This window comes from Acipenser ruthenus, unplaced genomic scaffold (assembly GCF_902713425.1).
Source record: "Acipenser ruthenus unplaced genomic scaffold, fAciRut3.2 maternal haplotype, whole genome shotgun sequence".
In the NCBI taxonomy this organism is placed as follows: Eukaryota; Metazoa; Chordata; class Actinopteri; order Acipenseriformes; family Acipenseridae; genus Acipenser; species Acipenser ruthenus.
The window spans coordinates 27,501-42,500 of NW_026708479.1; the positions used below are offsets into that span (position 1 = coordinate 27,501).

Genomic DNA, 15,000 nt, shown 5'->3' on the forward strand with positions numbered 1-15,000 from the left:
AGGGAAGCATTGTAAAGCACAGAGAGGTCTGGTAAAGCATAGGGAAGCATTGTAAAGCACAGAGAGGTCTGGTAAAGCATAGGGAAGCATTGTAAAGCACAGAGAGGTCTGGTAAAGCATAGGGAAGCATTGTAAAGCACAGAGAGGTCTGGTAAAGCATAGGGAAGCACTGTAAAGCACAGAGAGGTCTGGTAAAGCATAGGGAAGCATTGTAAAGCACAGAGAGGTCTGGTAAAGCATAGGGAAGCATTGTAAAGCACAGGGAGGTCTGGTAAAGCATAGGGAAGCATTGTAAAGCACAGAGAGGTCTGGTAAAGCATAGGGAAGCATTGTAAAGCACAGTTATTTGGATAAACAGGAAATTCGTGTTTGGGGGGTTCTGTGCAGCTGGTAGAATGGGACCCTGGTGTGCTCGCTATAGTCTAGAAGGATCTGGTAACCTGACACCAAGCTGTACACTGAAAATAACGCAATGTATTATTTTCTGTGTCTTGTAAACACAGTTATTGTGGCCGCTAAAGCATAGCTGTGAGAGAGATTGTTATTTCCACAACATGCTGGAATAGAAACTTTGAGAAGGAGACCAAAAAAATAAAAAAAAAACACAACAGACTTCAGAATCAAACTGGAATAGACAGAACTGCGGAGAGAGAGAGAGAGGAGAGAGAGAGAGAGAGGGAGAGGGAGAGGGAGAGGGAGAGGGAGAGAGACACGCCCCATTCATTTAAACAGCAAACACAGCAGTGTGATCCAGTCCAGGTTTTACTGCTTCCAGCTTGATCAGCCCCCAGTGTGTCTAGCTAACAAGCTCAGATGTGTCTGATTATTAAACTCCTAGTGAAACCAGGACTGGATCACACTGCTGTGCAGCGGGAGTCTGATTCCCAGCCCTGTAGATAGACTTTGGTTGAAGGAGGTTTGTAGCTGATTTTATAGTGAAGAGAGCTACAGGATATTGCTGGGAACTGTGGGATATTTAGACAGAGAGATCAGGGAGGGGAATCAGACTCCTATCGCACAGCAGTGTGATCCAGTCCAGGTTTTACTGCTACCTGCTTGATCAGCCCCCAGTGTGTCTAGCTAACAAGCTCAGGTGTGTCTTTATTATTATTATTATTATTATTATTATTATTTGTTTATTTAGCAGACGCCTTTATCCAAGGCGACTTACAGAGACTCGGGTGTGTGAACTATGCATCAGCTGCAGAGTCACTTACAACTACGTCTCACCCGAAAGACGGAGCACAAGGAGGTGAAGTGACTTGCTCAAGGTCACACAGTGAGTCAGTGGCTGAGGTGGGATTTGAACCGGGGACCTCCTGGTTACAAGCCCTTTTCTTTAACCACTGGACCACACAGCCTCCTGTCTTATTATTATTAAACTCCTAGTATGTGTTACTGTGTGTGTGTGACTCTCTCTCTCTCTCCTTCCTTTAACCTGGAATGGATCAAACTGCTATGCAATGGCACTGCAATGCCCATTGGCAATACATATATTATTATTATTATTATTATTATTATTATTATTATTAATTTCTTAGCAGACGCCCTTATCCAGGGCGACTTACAATTGTTACAAGATATCACATTATTTTTACATACAATTCCCCATTTTTACAGTTGGGTTTTTACTGGAGCAATCTAGGTAAAGTATCTTGCTCAAGGGTACAGCAGCAGTGTCCCCCACCTGGGATTGAACCCACGACCCTCCGGTCAAGAGTCCAGAGCCCTGACCGCTACTCCACACTGCTGCCCTATACATATCTATATATATAATGTATTTATTTTCCTTTCTCTGACCAGGTAAAAAACACACCGGGCTGGGGGAGTACGACCCCCTGACCCAAGCGGACAGCGACGAGAGCGAGGAGGAGGAGGAGGAGGAAGACGAGCTGGTCCTCAACTTCCCCAGGAATGGGTTCAACGGCAGCGCCCAAGCCTGCCGCAGTACCGGCCTCCAGACTCAGGGGGGCAACAGAGAGCGGGCCGCCGTGCGGAAACACGGCCGTCTGACGGGCGGACCCGAGGCCCGGATCGACAGGGAGCCCGGTTCTGACCCGGAGCTCAAGGACCGAGCCGGCCGGGCCCAGCTGATCAGAACCACGCTGTTTCTCGCCACGCTGTGTGTCTCTGTGCTGGTTGTGCTGATGTGTGCGTTTCTCATTCCCTGCAGGAAGGGGGCGCTGTGGCCCAAGCATTGGAATAGGAGCGTGGGGGAGATGGGAGGTGAGTCACGCACACGCTGAAACACACACACACGCTGAAACACGCACGCACACGCTGAAACACACTGACAGAGACTGAGACACACACTGACACTGAGACATACACACTGTCACACTCACACTGACCCACACACACAGAGACACACACTGAGACACACACGCACACTGAGACACACACACTGAGACACACACACACTGACACACACACTGACACACACACTCTGAGACACACACTGACACTGAGACATACACACACAGACACACACACTGAGAGACACACACACTGAGACACACACACACACACACTGAGAGACACACACTGAGACACACACACTGAGACACACACACACACACTGAGACACACACACAGTCATTTTTATCAGTAAATATGCTCAGTTTTTGCAGAAACTCAAAAAGCTGCACTTCACAGCTACAGCCACTAGGTGGCAACAAACCCTCTTCCATTTCTCTGTCGCCAGAGAAGTCAATCTGTCCATATTTCTTTTCTTTCAGTAGTGTCCCTGCCTCCTCTGGAATTATGGGATGTGGATAACGATACCGTCACCGATGTCGTCATAGCGACGACCCAGCCAGCCAATGACAGCTCAGCATCTCTAGGTAAAAAGAAAAGGCAAACTTACCTGAACTATTTAAACTAGACAATCCTCTCTCTCCCCTCTCTCTCCCGTTCCACAGCAGTGTGATCCAGTCCAGGTTTTACTGCTACCAGCTTGATCAGCCCCCAGTGTGTCTAGCTAACAAGCTCAGGTGTGTCTGATTATTAAACTCCTAGTGAAACCAGGACTGGATCACACTGCTGTGCAGCGGGAGTCTGATTCCCAGCCCTGTAGATAGACTTTGGTTGAAGGAGGTTTGTAGCTGATTTTATAGTGAAGAGAGCTACAGGATATTGCTGGGAACTGTGGGATATTTAGACAGAGAGATCAGGGAGGGGAATCAGACTCCTATCGCACAGCAGTGTGATCCAGTCCAGGTTTTAATTCCTCCTCTCTCTCTCTCAGTCCATTCCGTCTCTGCTCTCTCTGGTATCGATGGCGCCCTCCTGTGGACCCGGTCGGTTCTGGAGGAAGCCCGGTTCATCCAGTGTGGGTTCGAGAGACTGGGGAGGGGGTCCGGTCCAGCCTGCCTGCTCACTGGGACCAGCGCCCTGCTGCGAGCTGTCAGAGCGGACACTGGTAACTCACACAGGACTTGAGAGACACTCCCTAAAAATATTGAATAATTCAGACAGCACTGAACTTGTGAGACGCTCCCTAAGTATTGAATAATTCAGACAGCGCTGAACTTGTGAGACGCTCCCTAAGTATTGAATAATTCAGACAGCGCTGAACTTGTGAGACGCTCCCTAAGTATTGAATAATTCAGACAGCGCTGAACTTGTGAGATGCTCCCTAAGTATTGAATAATTCAGACAGCGCTGAACTTGTGAGACGCTCCCTAAGTATTGAATAATTCAGACAGCGCTGAACTTGTGAGACGCTCCCTAAGTATTGAATAATTCAGATAGCGCTGAACTTGTGAGACGCTCCCTAAGTATTGAATCATTCAGACAGCGCTGAACTTGTGAGACGCTCCCTAAGTATTGAATAATTCAGACAGCGCTGAACTTGTGAGACACTCCCTAAGTATTGAATAATTCAGACAGCGCTGAACTTGTGAGACGCTCCCTAAGTATTGAATAATTCAGACAGCGCTGAACTTGTGAGACGCTCCCTAAGTATTGAATAATTCAAACAGCGCTGAACTTGTGAGACGCTCCCTAAGTATTGAATAATTCAGACAGCGCTGAACTTGTGAGACACTCCCTGGTATCAAGTATCCAGACCACAGCATAGCCGCTCACCATAGTTAAAGAACTACACCTCCCAGCATCCCCTCACCACTGCCGCGGGTGCAGAGGCATGCTGGGAGCTGCAGTCCTATAGCCAGGGATGGACCGATTTCCAGTGTGTCTCAAGGTACTGCCTTGTAGTTAAAGGACTACACCTCCCAGCATCCCTCACCAGGTGAGACAGGTTAAAGAACTCCACCTCCCAGCATCCCTCACCAGGCGAGGCAGGTTAAAGAACTCCACCTCCCAGCATCCCTCACCAGGCGAGGCAGGTTAAAGAACTACACCTCCCAGCATCCCTCAACAGGCGAGGCAGGTTAAAGAACTACACCTCCCAGCATCCCTCACCAGGCGAAGCAGGTTAAAGAACTACACCTCCCAGCATCCCTCACCAGGCGAGACAGGTTAAAGAACTACACCTCCCAGCATCCCTCACCAGACGAGACAGGTTAAAGAACTACACCTCCCAGCATCCCTCACCAGGCGAGACAGGTTAAAGAACTACACTTCCCAGCATCCCTCACCAGGCGAGGCAGGTTAAAGGACTCCAGCTCCCGGCACGCCTCTCACTCCCCCTCCCTGTGCTTGGCTGCAGGTTCGAGTCTCTGGCAGCTCTCTCCTCAGGCTCTGGAGGGACGGATCACTGCCCCAGCTCTGCGGGTTCCGGATCTCAATGCAGACTCTGTTCCTGAGCTGCTGGTCGCCGTGCGGCCCGCGGACCAGGTACCTCCAGCACCGGGTCTGCAGGGAGATGATGATGATGATTATTATTACTATTATTATTATTATTATTTATTTCTTAGCAGACGCTCTTATCCAGGGCGACTTACAATTGTTACAAGATATCATATTATTTTTACATACAATTCCCCATTTATACAGTTGGGTTTTTACTGGAGCAATCTAGGTAAATATTAGTAGTAGTAATAATAATAATAATAATAATAATAATAATAGTGATTTAATAACAGCAGTGATAATAATGCTCATACAAATAGTAATTCTGATCATATTACATTTTTAATTGTAATAACAACATAATAATATCTTTCCTATCGCCTCTCCTCTCCTCTCTCTCCCCTCCCCTCTCTCCTCTCTCCTCCTCTCCTCTCTCTCTCCTCTCTCCTCTCTCTCCTCTCCCCTCTCCCCTCCTCTCTCCTCTCCTCTCTCATCTCTTCTCTCTCTCCTCTCTCTCCTCTCCCCTCTCTCCTCTCTCCTCTCCTCTCCTCTCTCCCCTCTCCTCTCTCTCCTCTCTCTCCTCTCTCCTCTCTCCTCTCTCTCTCCTCTCCCCTCTCTCCTCTCTCCTCTCCTCTCCTCTCTCCCCTCTCCTCTCTCTCCTCTCTCCTCTCTCCTCTCTCTCTCCTCTCCTCTCTCTCCTCTCCTCTCTCATCTCTTCTCTCTCTCCTCTCCTCTCTCCCCTCCCCTCCTCTCTCCCCTCTCTCCTCTCTCCTCTCCTCTCCTCTCCTCTCTCCTCTCCTCTCTCTCCTCTCTCTCCCCTCTCTCTCCCCCTCTCTCTCTCCTCTCTCTCTCCTCTCCTCTCTCTCCTCTCTCTCTCCTCTCTCTCTCTCTGTCTCCCCTCCTCTCTCCCCTCTCCCCTCTCCTCTCTCTCCTCTCTCTCCCCTCCTCTCTCTCCTCTCTCTCCTCTCCCCTCTCTCTCCCCTCTCTCTCCCCCTCTCTCTCTCCTCTCTCTCTCCTCTCCTCTCTCTCCTCTCTCTCTCCTCTCTCTCTCTCTGTCTCCCCTCCTCTCTCCCCTCTCCCCTCTCCTCTCTCTCCTCTCTCTCCCCTCCTCTCTCTCCTCTCTCCCCTCTCTCCTCTCTTCTCCCCTCTCTCCTCTCTTCTCCCCTCTCCTCTCCCCCTCCTCTCCTCTCCCCTCCTCTTTCCTTTCCTCTCTTCCCTCTCCTCTCTCCTTTCCTCCTCTCTCTCCTCTCTCTCTCTCTCCCTCTCTCACAGCAGTCTGATCTCTCTCTCCTGCTGGTCTCCGGAGCGGACGGAGCTGTGATTGGTTCTAGGGTGACCTTTAACCTCACCGGTCAGGGCAAGCCGATTGGCCCACAGCTCCATGTGACCAAAGGGGGCGCCATCTACATCCTATTTGGCTTTGGTGAGACTGAACAGACAGATCTATCTATCTATCTATGGAGGCTGTGTGGTCCAGTGGTTAAAGAAAAGGGCTTGTAACCAGGAGGTCCCCGGTTCAAATCCCACCTCAGCCACTGACTCACTGTGTGACCCTGAGCAAGTCACTTCACCTCCTTGTGCTCCGTCTTTCGGGTGAGACGTAGTTGTAAGTGACTCTGCAGCTGATGCATAGTTCACACACCCTAGTCTCTGTAAGTCGCCTTGGATAAAGGCGTCTGCTAAATAAACAAATAATAATAATAATAATAATAATAATCTATCTATCTATAATGTAATCAATTATAGCTATTAGAAACTCCATCTAGAAACACAAAAATGAACTCAACCTCACTAAATCACAAAGGAAACCAAAATAAAATTTAAAAATGTAATTATTATATGTATAGATTTCTTTTTTCAGGCAGCGTCGAGGCCACCTCTTTGAAGGACATTTTCCTTCAGGCGAACAGGAAGGCCACCCCTCCCCGGGCGCTGCTCTCTCAGGACCCGGATTGGGAGAAGCTGAGAGGAGAGAACCTCTCCAGTCTGATTCACGTTGCCAGGTGCGTCCGTCTCTATTAATAATAATAATAATAATAATAATAATAATAATAATAATAATACATTTAATGAATTGAATCAAGCGACCAAAATAAATCCCTGAGCCTCCCGTCCCGCGCCTTCCACTGTCTCCACAGCACTCAAATGTGTGCAGTTGTGAAAGAAGCACCTAGCTTACATTGTTGTGATTTGTTCAAATGCTTTTGTTTGAAGCCAATTTAATTCTCTCCCCTCTCCTCTCCCCTCTCTCTCCTCTCCCCTCTCTCTCCTCCCCTCTCTCTCCTCCCCTCTCTCTCCCCTCTCTCTCCTCTCTCTCTCCTCTCCTCTCCCCTCTCTCTCCTCTCTCTCCTCTCCTCCCCTCTCTCTCCCCTCTCTCTCCTCTCTCTCTCCTCTCCTCTCCCCTCTCTCTCCTCCCCTCTCTCTCCTCCCCTCTCTCTCCTCCCCTCTCTCTCCCCTCTCTCTCCTCTCTCTCTCCTCTCCTCTCCCCTCTCTCTCCTCTCTCTCCTCTCTCTCTCCTCTCCTCCCCTCTCTCTCCCCTCTCTCTCCTCTCTCTCTCCTCTCCTCTCCCCTCTCTCTCCTCTCTCTCCTCTCTCTCTCCTCTCCCCTCTCTCTCCTCTCTCTCCTCTCTCTCCTCTCCTCCCCTCTCTCTCCTCTCCCCTCTCTCTCCTCCCCTCTCTCTCCTCTCTCTCTCCTCTCCTCTCCCCTCTCTCTCCTCTCTCTCCTCTCTCTCTCCTCTCCCCCCTCTACTCCCCCTCTCCTTTCTCTCCTCCCCTCTCTCCTCTCCCCTCTCTCTCCTCCCCTCTCTCTCCTCTCCTCTCTCCTCTCTCTCCTCTCTCCTCTCCCCTCTCTCTCCTCTCCTCTCCTCTCCCCCCTCTACTCCCCCTCTCCTTTCTCTCCTCCCCTCTCTCTCCTCTCCCCTCTCTCTCCTCCCCTCTCTCTCCTCTCTCCTCTCTCTCCTCTCTCTCCTCTCCCCTCTCTCTCCTCTCTCTCTTCTCTCCTCTCCCCTCTCTCTCCTCTCTCTCTCCTCTCCCCCCTCTACTCCCCCTCTCCTTTCTCTGCTCTCCCTGAGCCTCCCCTGTCCCGCGCCTTCTTTTGGCTACTCAAATGTGTGCAGTTGTGAAAGAAGCACGTTTCGTGTCCATTCCTGTTGTTCCTTCTGAGAAATTGGAGTTTTATATTTCAGGATGTTTTAGAGACATGATGATAATTGTTGTGATTTGTTCAACTGCTTTCGTTTGAAGCCAATTTAATTATGTCTCCCCTCTCCTCCCCCTCTCCTTTCTCTCCTCTCGCCTCTCTCTTTCTCGCCTCTCCCCTCCTCTCTCTCTCTCCTCTCCTCTCCCCTCTCTCTCCTCCTCTCTCCCCTCTCTCCTCTTCTCTCCCCTTCTCTGTCCTCATCTCCTCTCCCCCCTCTCCCTCTCCCCTCCTCTCCTCCCCTCCTCTCTCCTCTTCTCTCTCTCTCCTCTCCTCTCTCCTCCTCTCTCCTCTCTCTCCCCTTCTCTGTCCTCATCTCCTCCTCTCCCCTCTCTCTCCTCCCTCCTCTCCCCTCTCCCCTCTCCCTCCTCTCCCTCTCCCCCCTCTCCTCCCCTCTCCCCCCTTCTCCCCTTTCTCCTCCCTTCCTCCTCCCTTCCTCCCCTCCTCTCCTCCCCTCCTCTCCTCCCCTCCCCTCCTCTCCTCCCCTCCTCTCTCTCTCTCTCCTCTCCCCTCTCCCCTCTCCTCTCAGTGGTCATGTTGAATACTTGGCCTCTCTCTCGGGCTCCACACTGAGTTGCAATGACCTCCTCATCACCACTAGAGGGAGCCTCTCTTTCATCAGGGGCTCCAACCTGCAGAGAAAATGGAGCATTCGCATACCAAGAATACAGAGGTGTGTAGAGTGATGCGATCTGAACTACAGCTCCCATGATCCTCTACCATGAGCCACAATGCTGAGGCATGCTGGGATCTGTAGTTTAGCACTAGACCCTGATATTGATGCGATCCAGCCCTCTGAAATGTCTTTATAATATACAGCGCTAGACCCTGATATTGATGCGATCCAGCCCTCTGAAATGTCTTTATAATATACAGCGCTAGACCCTGATATCGATGCGATCCAGCCCTCTGAAATGTCTTTATAATATATAGCGCTAGACCCTGATATTGATGCGATCCAACCCTCTGAAATGTCTTTATAATATACAGCGCTAGACCCTGATATTGATGTGATCCAGCCCTCTGAAATGTCTTTATAATATACAGCGCTAGACCCTGATATCGATGCGATCCAGCCCTCTGAAATGTCTTTATAATATACAGCGCTAGACCCTGATATTGATGCGATCCAGCCCTCTGAAATGTCTTTATAATATACAGCGCTAGACCCTGATATTGATGCGATCCAGCCCTCTGAAATGTCTTTATAATATACAGCACTAGACCCTGATATTGATGCGATCCAGCCCTCTGAAATGTCTTTATAATATACAGCACTAGACCCTGATATCGATGCGATCCAGCCCTCTGAAATGTCTTTATAATATACAGCGCTAGACCCTGATATTGTGTGTCTCTCTAGTCCTCCAGTCTTTGGTTTCTTCAATAAGGATGACATCCCAGATATTATGCTGCAAGTTTCCACGGCTGACGGACTGAAAAAGGTAAAAAAAAATATATATATTAAAAAAATAAAATGAAAACAGGATGATTAATCCATCAATGAATCTCCGATCCAGCCACGGCAATCGCTCACCGAATCAATAATCTGTTCATTTGTTCGTGTCTCTCCTCTCTTTTAAAACCCCGCCCCCTCTGCTGCTCTGCCCCGCCCCCTTTCCCTCACAGGTGCTGGTGATTGACGGCTCGAGTGGGCGGAGCCTGTGGCAGGCAGAGTTCTGCTGCCACCTGCAGGCCGTTGGGGGAACTGCGCTGGCGACATCCACCGGCCAATCAGCATTCCTCTTCTGGGCCGATGACCTTCGACCTTCCGGAAACGCCACCTCGCCCAATCCCGTGAGTCCAGCAACTTTAGCATTATTATTATTATTATTATTATTATTATTATTATTATTATTATTATTATTACACTTTGCTGTGCTGTTACTGTGGGGAGATTTTTTTTCACAAGGACATTTCAAAAAGTGAAAATTTAAATGACGTTTTTCTTTTCTGTTCAGGAGTCCTTAGTCCTCCACCGGCTGTATCTGCTCCACAGCACCTATCCCACAATCCTCCTGGAGCTGATGTCAAGCACAGACACCATTCTGTCCACCGGAGGTGAGTCTATGGTACCAAACACGATTCAGACAGTCCCCCTGAGTTTCAATAGCCATAGTTTTATATATTATACAGCAACACCAAACACGATTCAGACAGCCCCCCTGAGTTTCAATAGCCATAGTTTTATATATTATACAGCAACACCAAACACGATTCAGACAGCCCCCCTGAGTTTCAATAGCCATAGTTTTTATATATTATACAGCAACACCAAACACGATTCAGACAGCCCCCCTGAGTTTCAATCTGCATAGTTTTATATATTATACAGCAACACCAAACACGATTCAGACAGCCCCCCTGAGTTTCAATAGCCATAGTTTTATATATTATACAGCAACACCAAACACGATTCAGACAGTCCCCCTGAGTTTCAATAGCCATAGTTTTATATATTATACAGCAACACCAAACACGATTCAGACAGTCCCCCTGAGTTTCAATAGCCATAGTTTTATATATTATACAGCAACACCAAACACGATTCAGACAGCCCCCCTGAGTTTCAATAGCCATAGTTTTATATATTATACAGCAACACCAAACACGATTCAGACAGCCCCCCTGAGTTTCAATAGCCATAGTTTTATATATTATACAGCAACACCAAACACGATTCAGACAGCCCCCCTGAGTTTCAATAGCCATAGTTTTATATATTATACAGCAACACCAAACACGATTCAGACAGCCCCCCTGAGTTTCAATAGCCATAGTTTTATATATTATACAGCAACACCAAACACGATTCAGACAGCCCCCCTGAGATTCAATAGCCATAGTTTTATATATTATACAGCAACACCAAACACGATTCAGACAGTCCCCCTGAGTTTCAATAGCCATAGTTTTATATATTATACAGCAACACCAAACACGATTCAGACAGCCCCCCTGAGATTCAATAGCCATAGTTTTATATATTATACAGCAACACCAAACACGATTCAGACAGCCCCCCTGAGTTTCAATAGCCATAGTTTTATATATTATACAGCAACACCAAACACGATTCAGACAGCCCCCCTGAGATTCAATAGCCATAGTTTTATATATTATACAGCAACACCAAACACGATTCAGACAGCCCCCCTGAGTTTCAATAGCCATAGTTTTATATATTATACAGCAACACCAAACACGATTCAGACAGCCCCCCTGAGTTTCAATAGCCATAGTTTTATATATTATACAGCAACACCAAACACGATTCAGACAGCCCCCCTGAGTTTCAATCTGCATAGTTTTATATATTATACAGCAACGCCAAACACGATTCAGACAGCCCCCCTGAGTTTCAATAGCCATAGTTTTATATATTATACAGCAACACCAAACACGATTCAGACAGTCCCCCTGAGTTTCAATCTCATGCTAGCTCAGCTCTTAAAGGGAATGTCATTTTATTCTGCCTGTTTTTTATTCCCAGCGAGGTACGTGGAGCAACAGAAAGACGCGTTTTACATCACCGTAGCGACGAGGCCCGCTCCGGATTCTTCCAGCTCCAAGACTGGGGCTCAGGTAGTCAGCAGGCTGAGTTTGAAGAGGGCTGTGACCCACGCATCGCCCGTGGCCCTGGGCCCCCCCTCGCAACCCCTGGGGCCTTTCGAAGTCGCCAATTTCTTCAACAAACTGGAATTTATTAAAACGCAAAAGGTATATATATATATATATATAAAACAAATAATAATAATTTCAAGTTTTATTTTCTGTATTTACAGCTCTGGCCAGCTGTAGAATCACCCTGTAGAATGGACTTGCTGGCTAGGACTACGGCTCCCAGCATGCCTCTGCACCCGCGGCAATGGTGAGGCATGCTGGGAGCTGTAGTTCTTTATGCTGCGGTCTTCTGCTCCAATACAAACCTCTATTACAATACAGAACTATGGCTCCCAGCATGCCTCTGCACCCGCGGCAATGGTGAGGCATGCTGGGAGCTGTAGTTCTTTATGCTGTGGTCTTCTGCTCCAATACAAACCTCAATTGCAATACAGAACTACGGCTCCCAGCATGCCTCTGCTCCCGCGGCAATGGTGAGGCATGCTGGGAGCTGTAGTTCTTTATGCTGTGGTCTCGTATCACAAGCGATACAGACCTCTATTACGACACATCTTATATATATTTTTTTCATTTTAGTAACAGATGCTCCCTATTGGTCAATATCGTCACGTGGAGGAGGAACAAAGGGAGGAAGCTGATTGGCTGAGACCGCACTGGTTGCTACGGGAGCCAGGCATGATAAGAGACTATTGGCTGCTCTGGGGAAGGGGGAGGGGTTAGATTTGAACCAATAAAATAACTTTTTTTTTTTTTTAAACTATTTATTTTATTATTATTTTAAGATTATTTATTGTATTTGAACAGAAGAAGGTTTTAAATACGTCAAATATTTATTCAGTTTGTGTTTATTATTGGGAAAGGTACGATGATACTAATGTGGAAATAAGTTTAATCTGAGAATTGAATGCAGTGTAAATAATAATAATAATAATAATAATAATAATAATAATAATAATAATAATAATAAAGCTGTGTTCTGGTACCATGTTAGGTTTTGTTCATGTGTTTTAGTTTGCTGGTTTATTTTAGTTTTGCTACAAAGCTGAACACACACACACACACACACACTGAACCACACACTGAACACACACACTGACTGAGACACACACACACACACACTGACTGAGACACACACACACACACACTGACTGAGACACACACACACACACACACACTGACTGAGACACACACACACACACACTGACTGAGACACACACACACTGAACCACACACACACTGAACCACACACACACACACACACACTGACTGAGACACACACACACTGAACCACACACTGAACACACACACACACACACACACTGAACCACACACACACTGAACACACACACACACACACACTGACTGAGACACACACACACACACACTGAACACACACACACACACTGACTGAGACACACACACACACACACTGAACACACACACACACACTGACTGAGACAGACACACACACACACACTGACTGAGACAGACACACACACACACACTGACTGAGACACACACACACTGAACCACACACACACTGAACACACACACACACACACACACTGACTGAGACACACACACACACACACTGAACCACACACTGAACACACACACACACACTGACTGAGACAGACACACACACACTGAACCACACACACACTGAACACACACACACACACACTGACTGAGACACACACACACACACACACACACTGACTGAGACAGACACACACACACACTGACTGAGACAGACACACACACACTGAACCACACACACACTAAACACACACACACACACTGACTGAGACAGACACACACACACACACTGAACCACACACACACTGACTGAGACAGACACACACACACTGAACCACACACTGAACACACACACACACACACTGACTGAGACAGACACACACACACTGAACCACACACACACTGAACACACACACACACACTGACTGAGACAGACACACACACACTGAACCACACACAAACACACACTGACTGAGACACACACACACACTGAACCACACACTGAACACACACACACACACTGAGACAGACACACACACACACACTGAACCACACACACTGAACCACACACACACTGACTGAGACAGACAGACACACTGACTGAGACAGACACACACACACTGACTGAGACAGACACACACACACACACTGAACCACACACACTGAACCACACACACACTGACTGAGACAGACAGACACACTGAACCACACACACACTGAACCACACACAAACACACACTGACTGAGACACACACACACACACACTGAACCACACACTGAACACACACACACACACTGACTGAGACAGACACACACACACTGAACCACACACACACTGAACCACACACAAACACACACTGACTGAGACACACACACACACACACTGAACCACACACTGAACACACACACACACACTGACTGAGACAGACACACACACACTGAACCACACACACACTGAACCACACACAAACACACACTGACTGAGACACACACACACACTGAACCACACACTGAACACACACACACACACTGACTGAGACAGACACACACACACACACTGACTGAGACAGACAGACACACACACACTGAACCACACACACTGAGACAGACACACACACACACAGACATTCAAATGTTGCACAAAAATGACAGGCCATAGGTGGTGCTGTTGAGCTAATGCCTGGGTTCCAGTCTGGAGGGCTAGGGGGCGCTAGCGGGTTCATGTGAACGCACTAGATTTTAAGAAACAGGGCCTGGCGCTCTCGTGAATAGAAGGCTGGTTTCGTTTTGAAGAGATTGTTGTGTGACTCTCAATCGTTAATTCTTTCAAGTCTGATCTGTACATAAGAATGTGAAGCGATGAATAAAACAAACACTGAAACCTAACTGTGTGTGCGTGTGTGTGTGTCTCAGTGTGTCTCAGTGTGTGTGTGTGTGTGTGTGTGTGTCAGTGTGTGTGTGCCAGTGTGTGTGTGTGTGCCTGTGTGTGTGTGTGTGTCAGTGTGTGTGTGTGTGTGTCAGTGTGTGTGCCTGTGTGTGCGTGTGTGTGCCTGTGTGTGTGTGTGTCAGTGTGTGTGCCTGTGTGTGTGTGTCAGTGTGTGTGTGTCAGTGTGTGTGTGTGTGTGTCAGTGTGTGTGTGTGTGTGTCAGTGTGTGTGTCTCAGTGTGTCTCAGTGTGTGTGTGTGTCAGTGTGTGTGCCTGTGTGTGTGTGTGTCCTGTGTGTGTGTCTCAGTGTGTGTGTGTGTGTGTGTGTCAGTGTGTGTGTGTGTCAGTGTGTGTGCCTGTGTGTGTGTCTCAGTGTGTCTCAGTGTGTGTGTGTCTCAGTGTGTGTGTGTGTCTCAGTGTGTGTGTGTGTCTCAGTGCGTGCCTCTGTGTCAGTGGGTGTCT

The 15,000-nt window shown here is 48.0% G+C and overlaps 1 protein-coding gene across 2 annotated transcripts in view; it reads left to right on the forward strand.

Annotated features, from left to right (window-relative positions):
• The window catches only part of LOC117970255 (protein FAM234B-like), an 18,115-nt gene extending 3,616 nt beyond the window's left edge, over window positions 1-14,499 (forward strand). Inside the window, exons 2-13 of one of the 2 annotated variants that reach the window (XM_059021191.1) lie at window positions 1,804-2,226; window positions 2,739-2,843; window positions 3,248-3,421; window positions 4,673-4,800; window positions 6,028-6,178; window positions 6,617-6,758; window positions 8,480-8,623; window positions 9,314-9,395; window positions 9,580-9,747; window positions 9,912-10,011; window positions 11,444-11,670; window positions 12,151-14,499. In XM_059021191.1, coding sequence (XP_058877174.1) covers window positions 1,804-2,226; window positions 2,739-2,843; window positions 3,248-3,421; window positions 4,673-4,800; window positions 6,028-6,178; window positions 6,617-6,758; window positions 8,480-8,623; window positions 9,314-9,395; window positions 9,580-9,747; window positions 9,912-10,011; window positions 11,444-11,670; window positions 12,151-12,153 — 1,847 coding nt within the window. In that variant the 3' untranslated portion in view covers window positions 12,154-14,499. The remainder of the gene's footprint in view (window positions 1-1,803; window positions 2,227-2,738; window positions 2,844-3,247; window positions 3,422-4,672; window positions 4,801-6,027; window positions 6,179-6,616; window positions 6,759-8,479; window positions 8,624-9,313; window positions 9,396-9,579; window positions 9,748-9,911; window positions 10,012-11,443; window positions 11,671-12,150) is intronic. The other variant, XM_059021193.1, reaches the window with a different exon arrangement.
• Window positions 14,500-15,000: the final 501 nt, after the last annotated feature.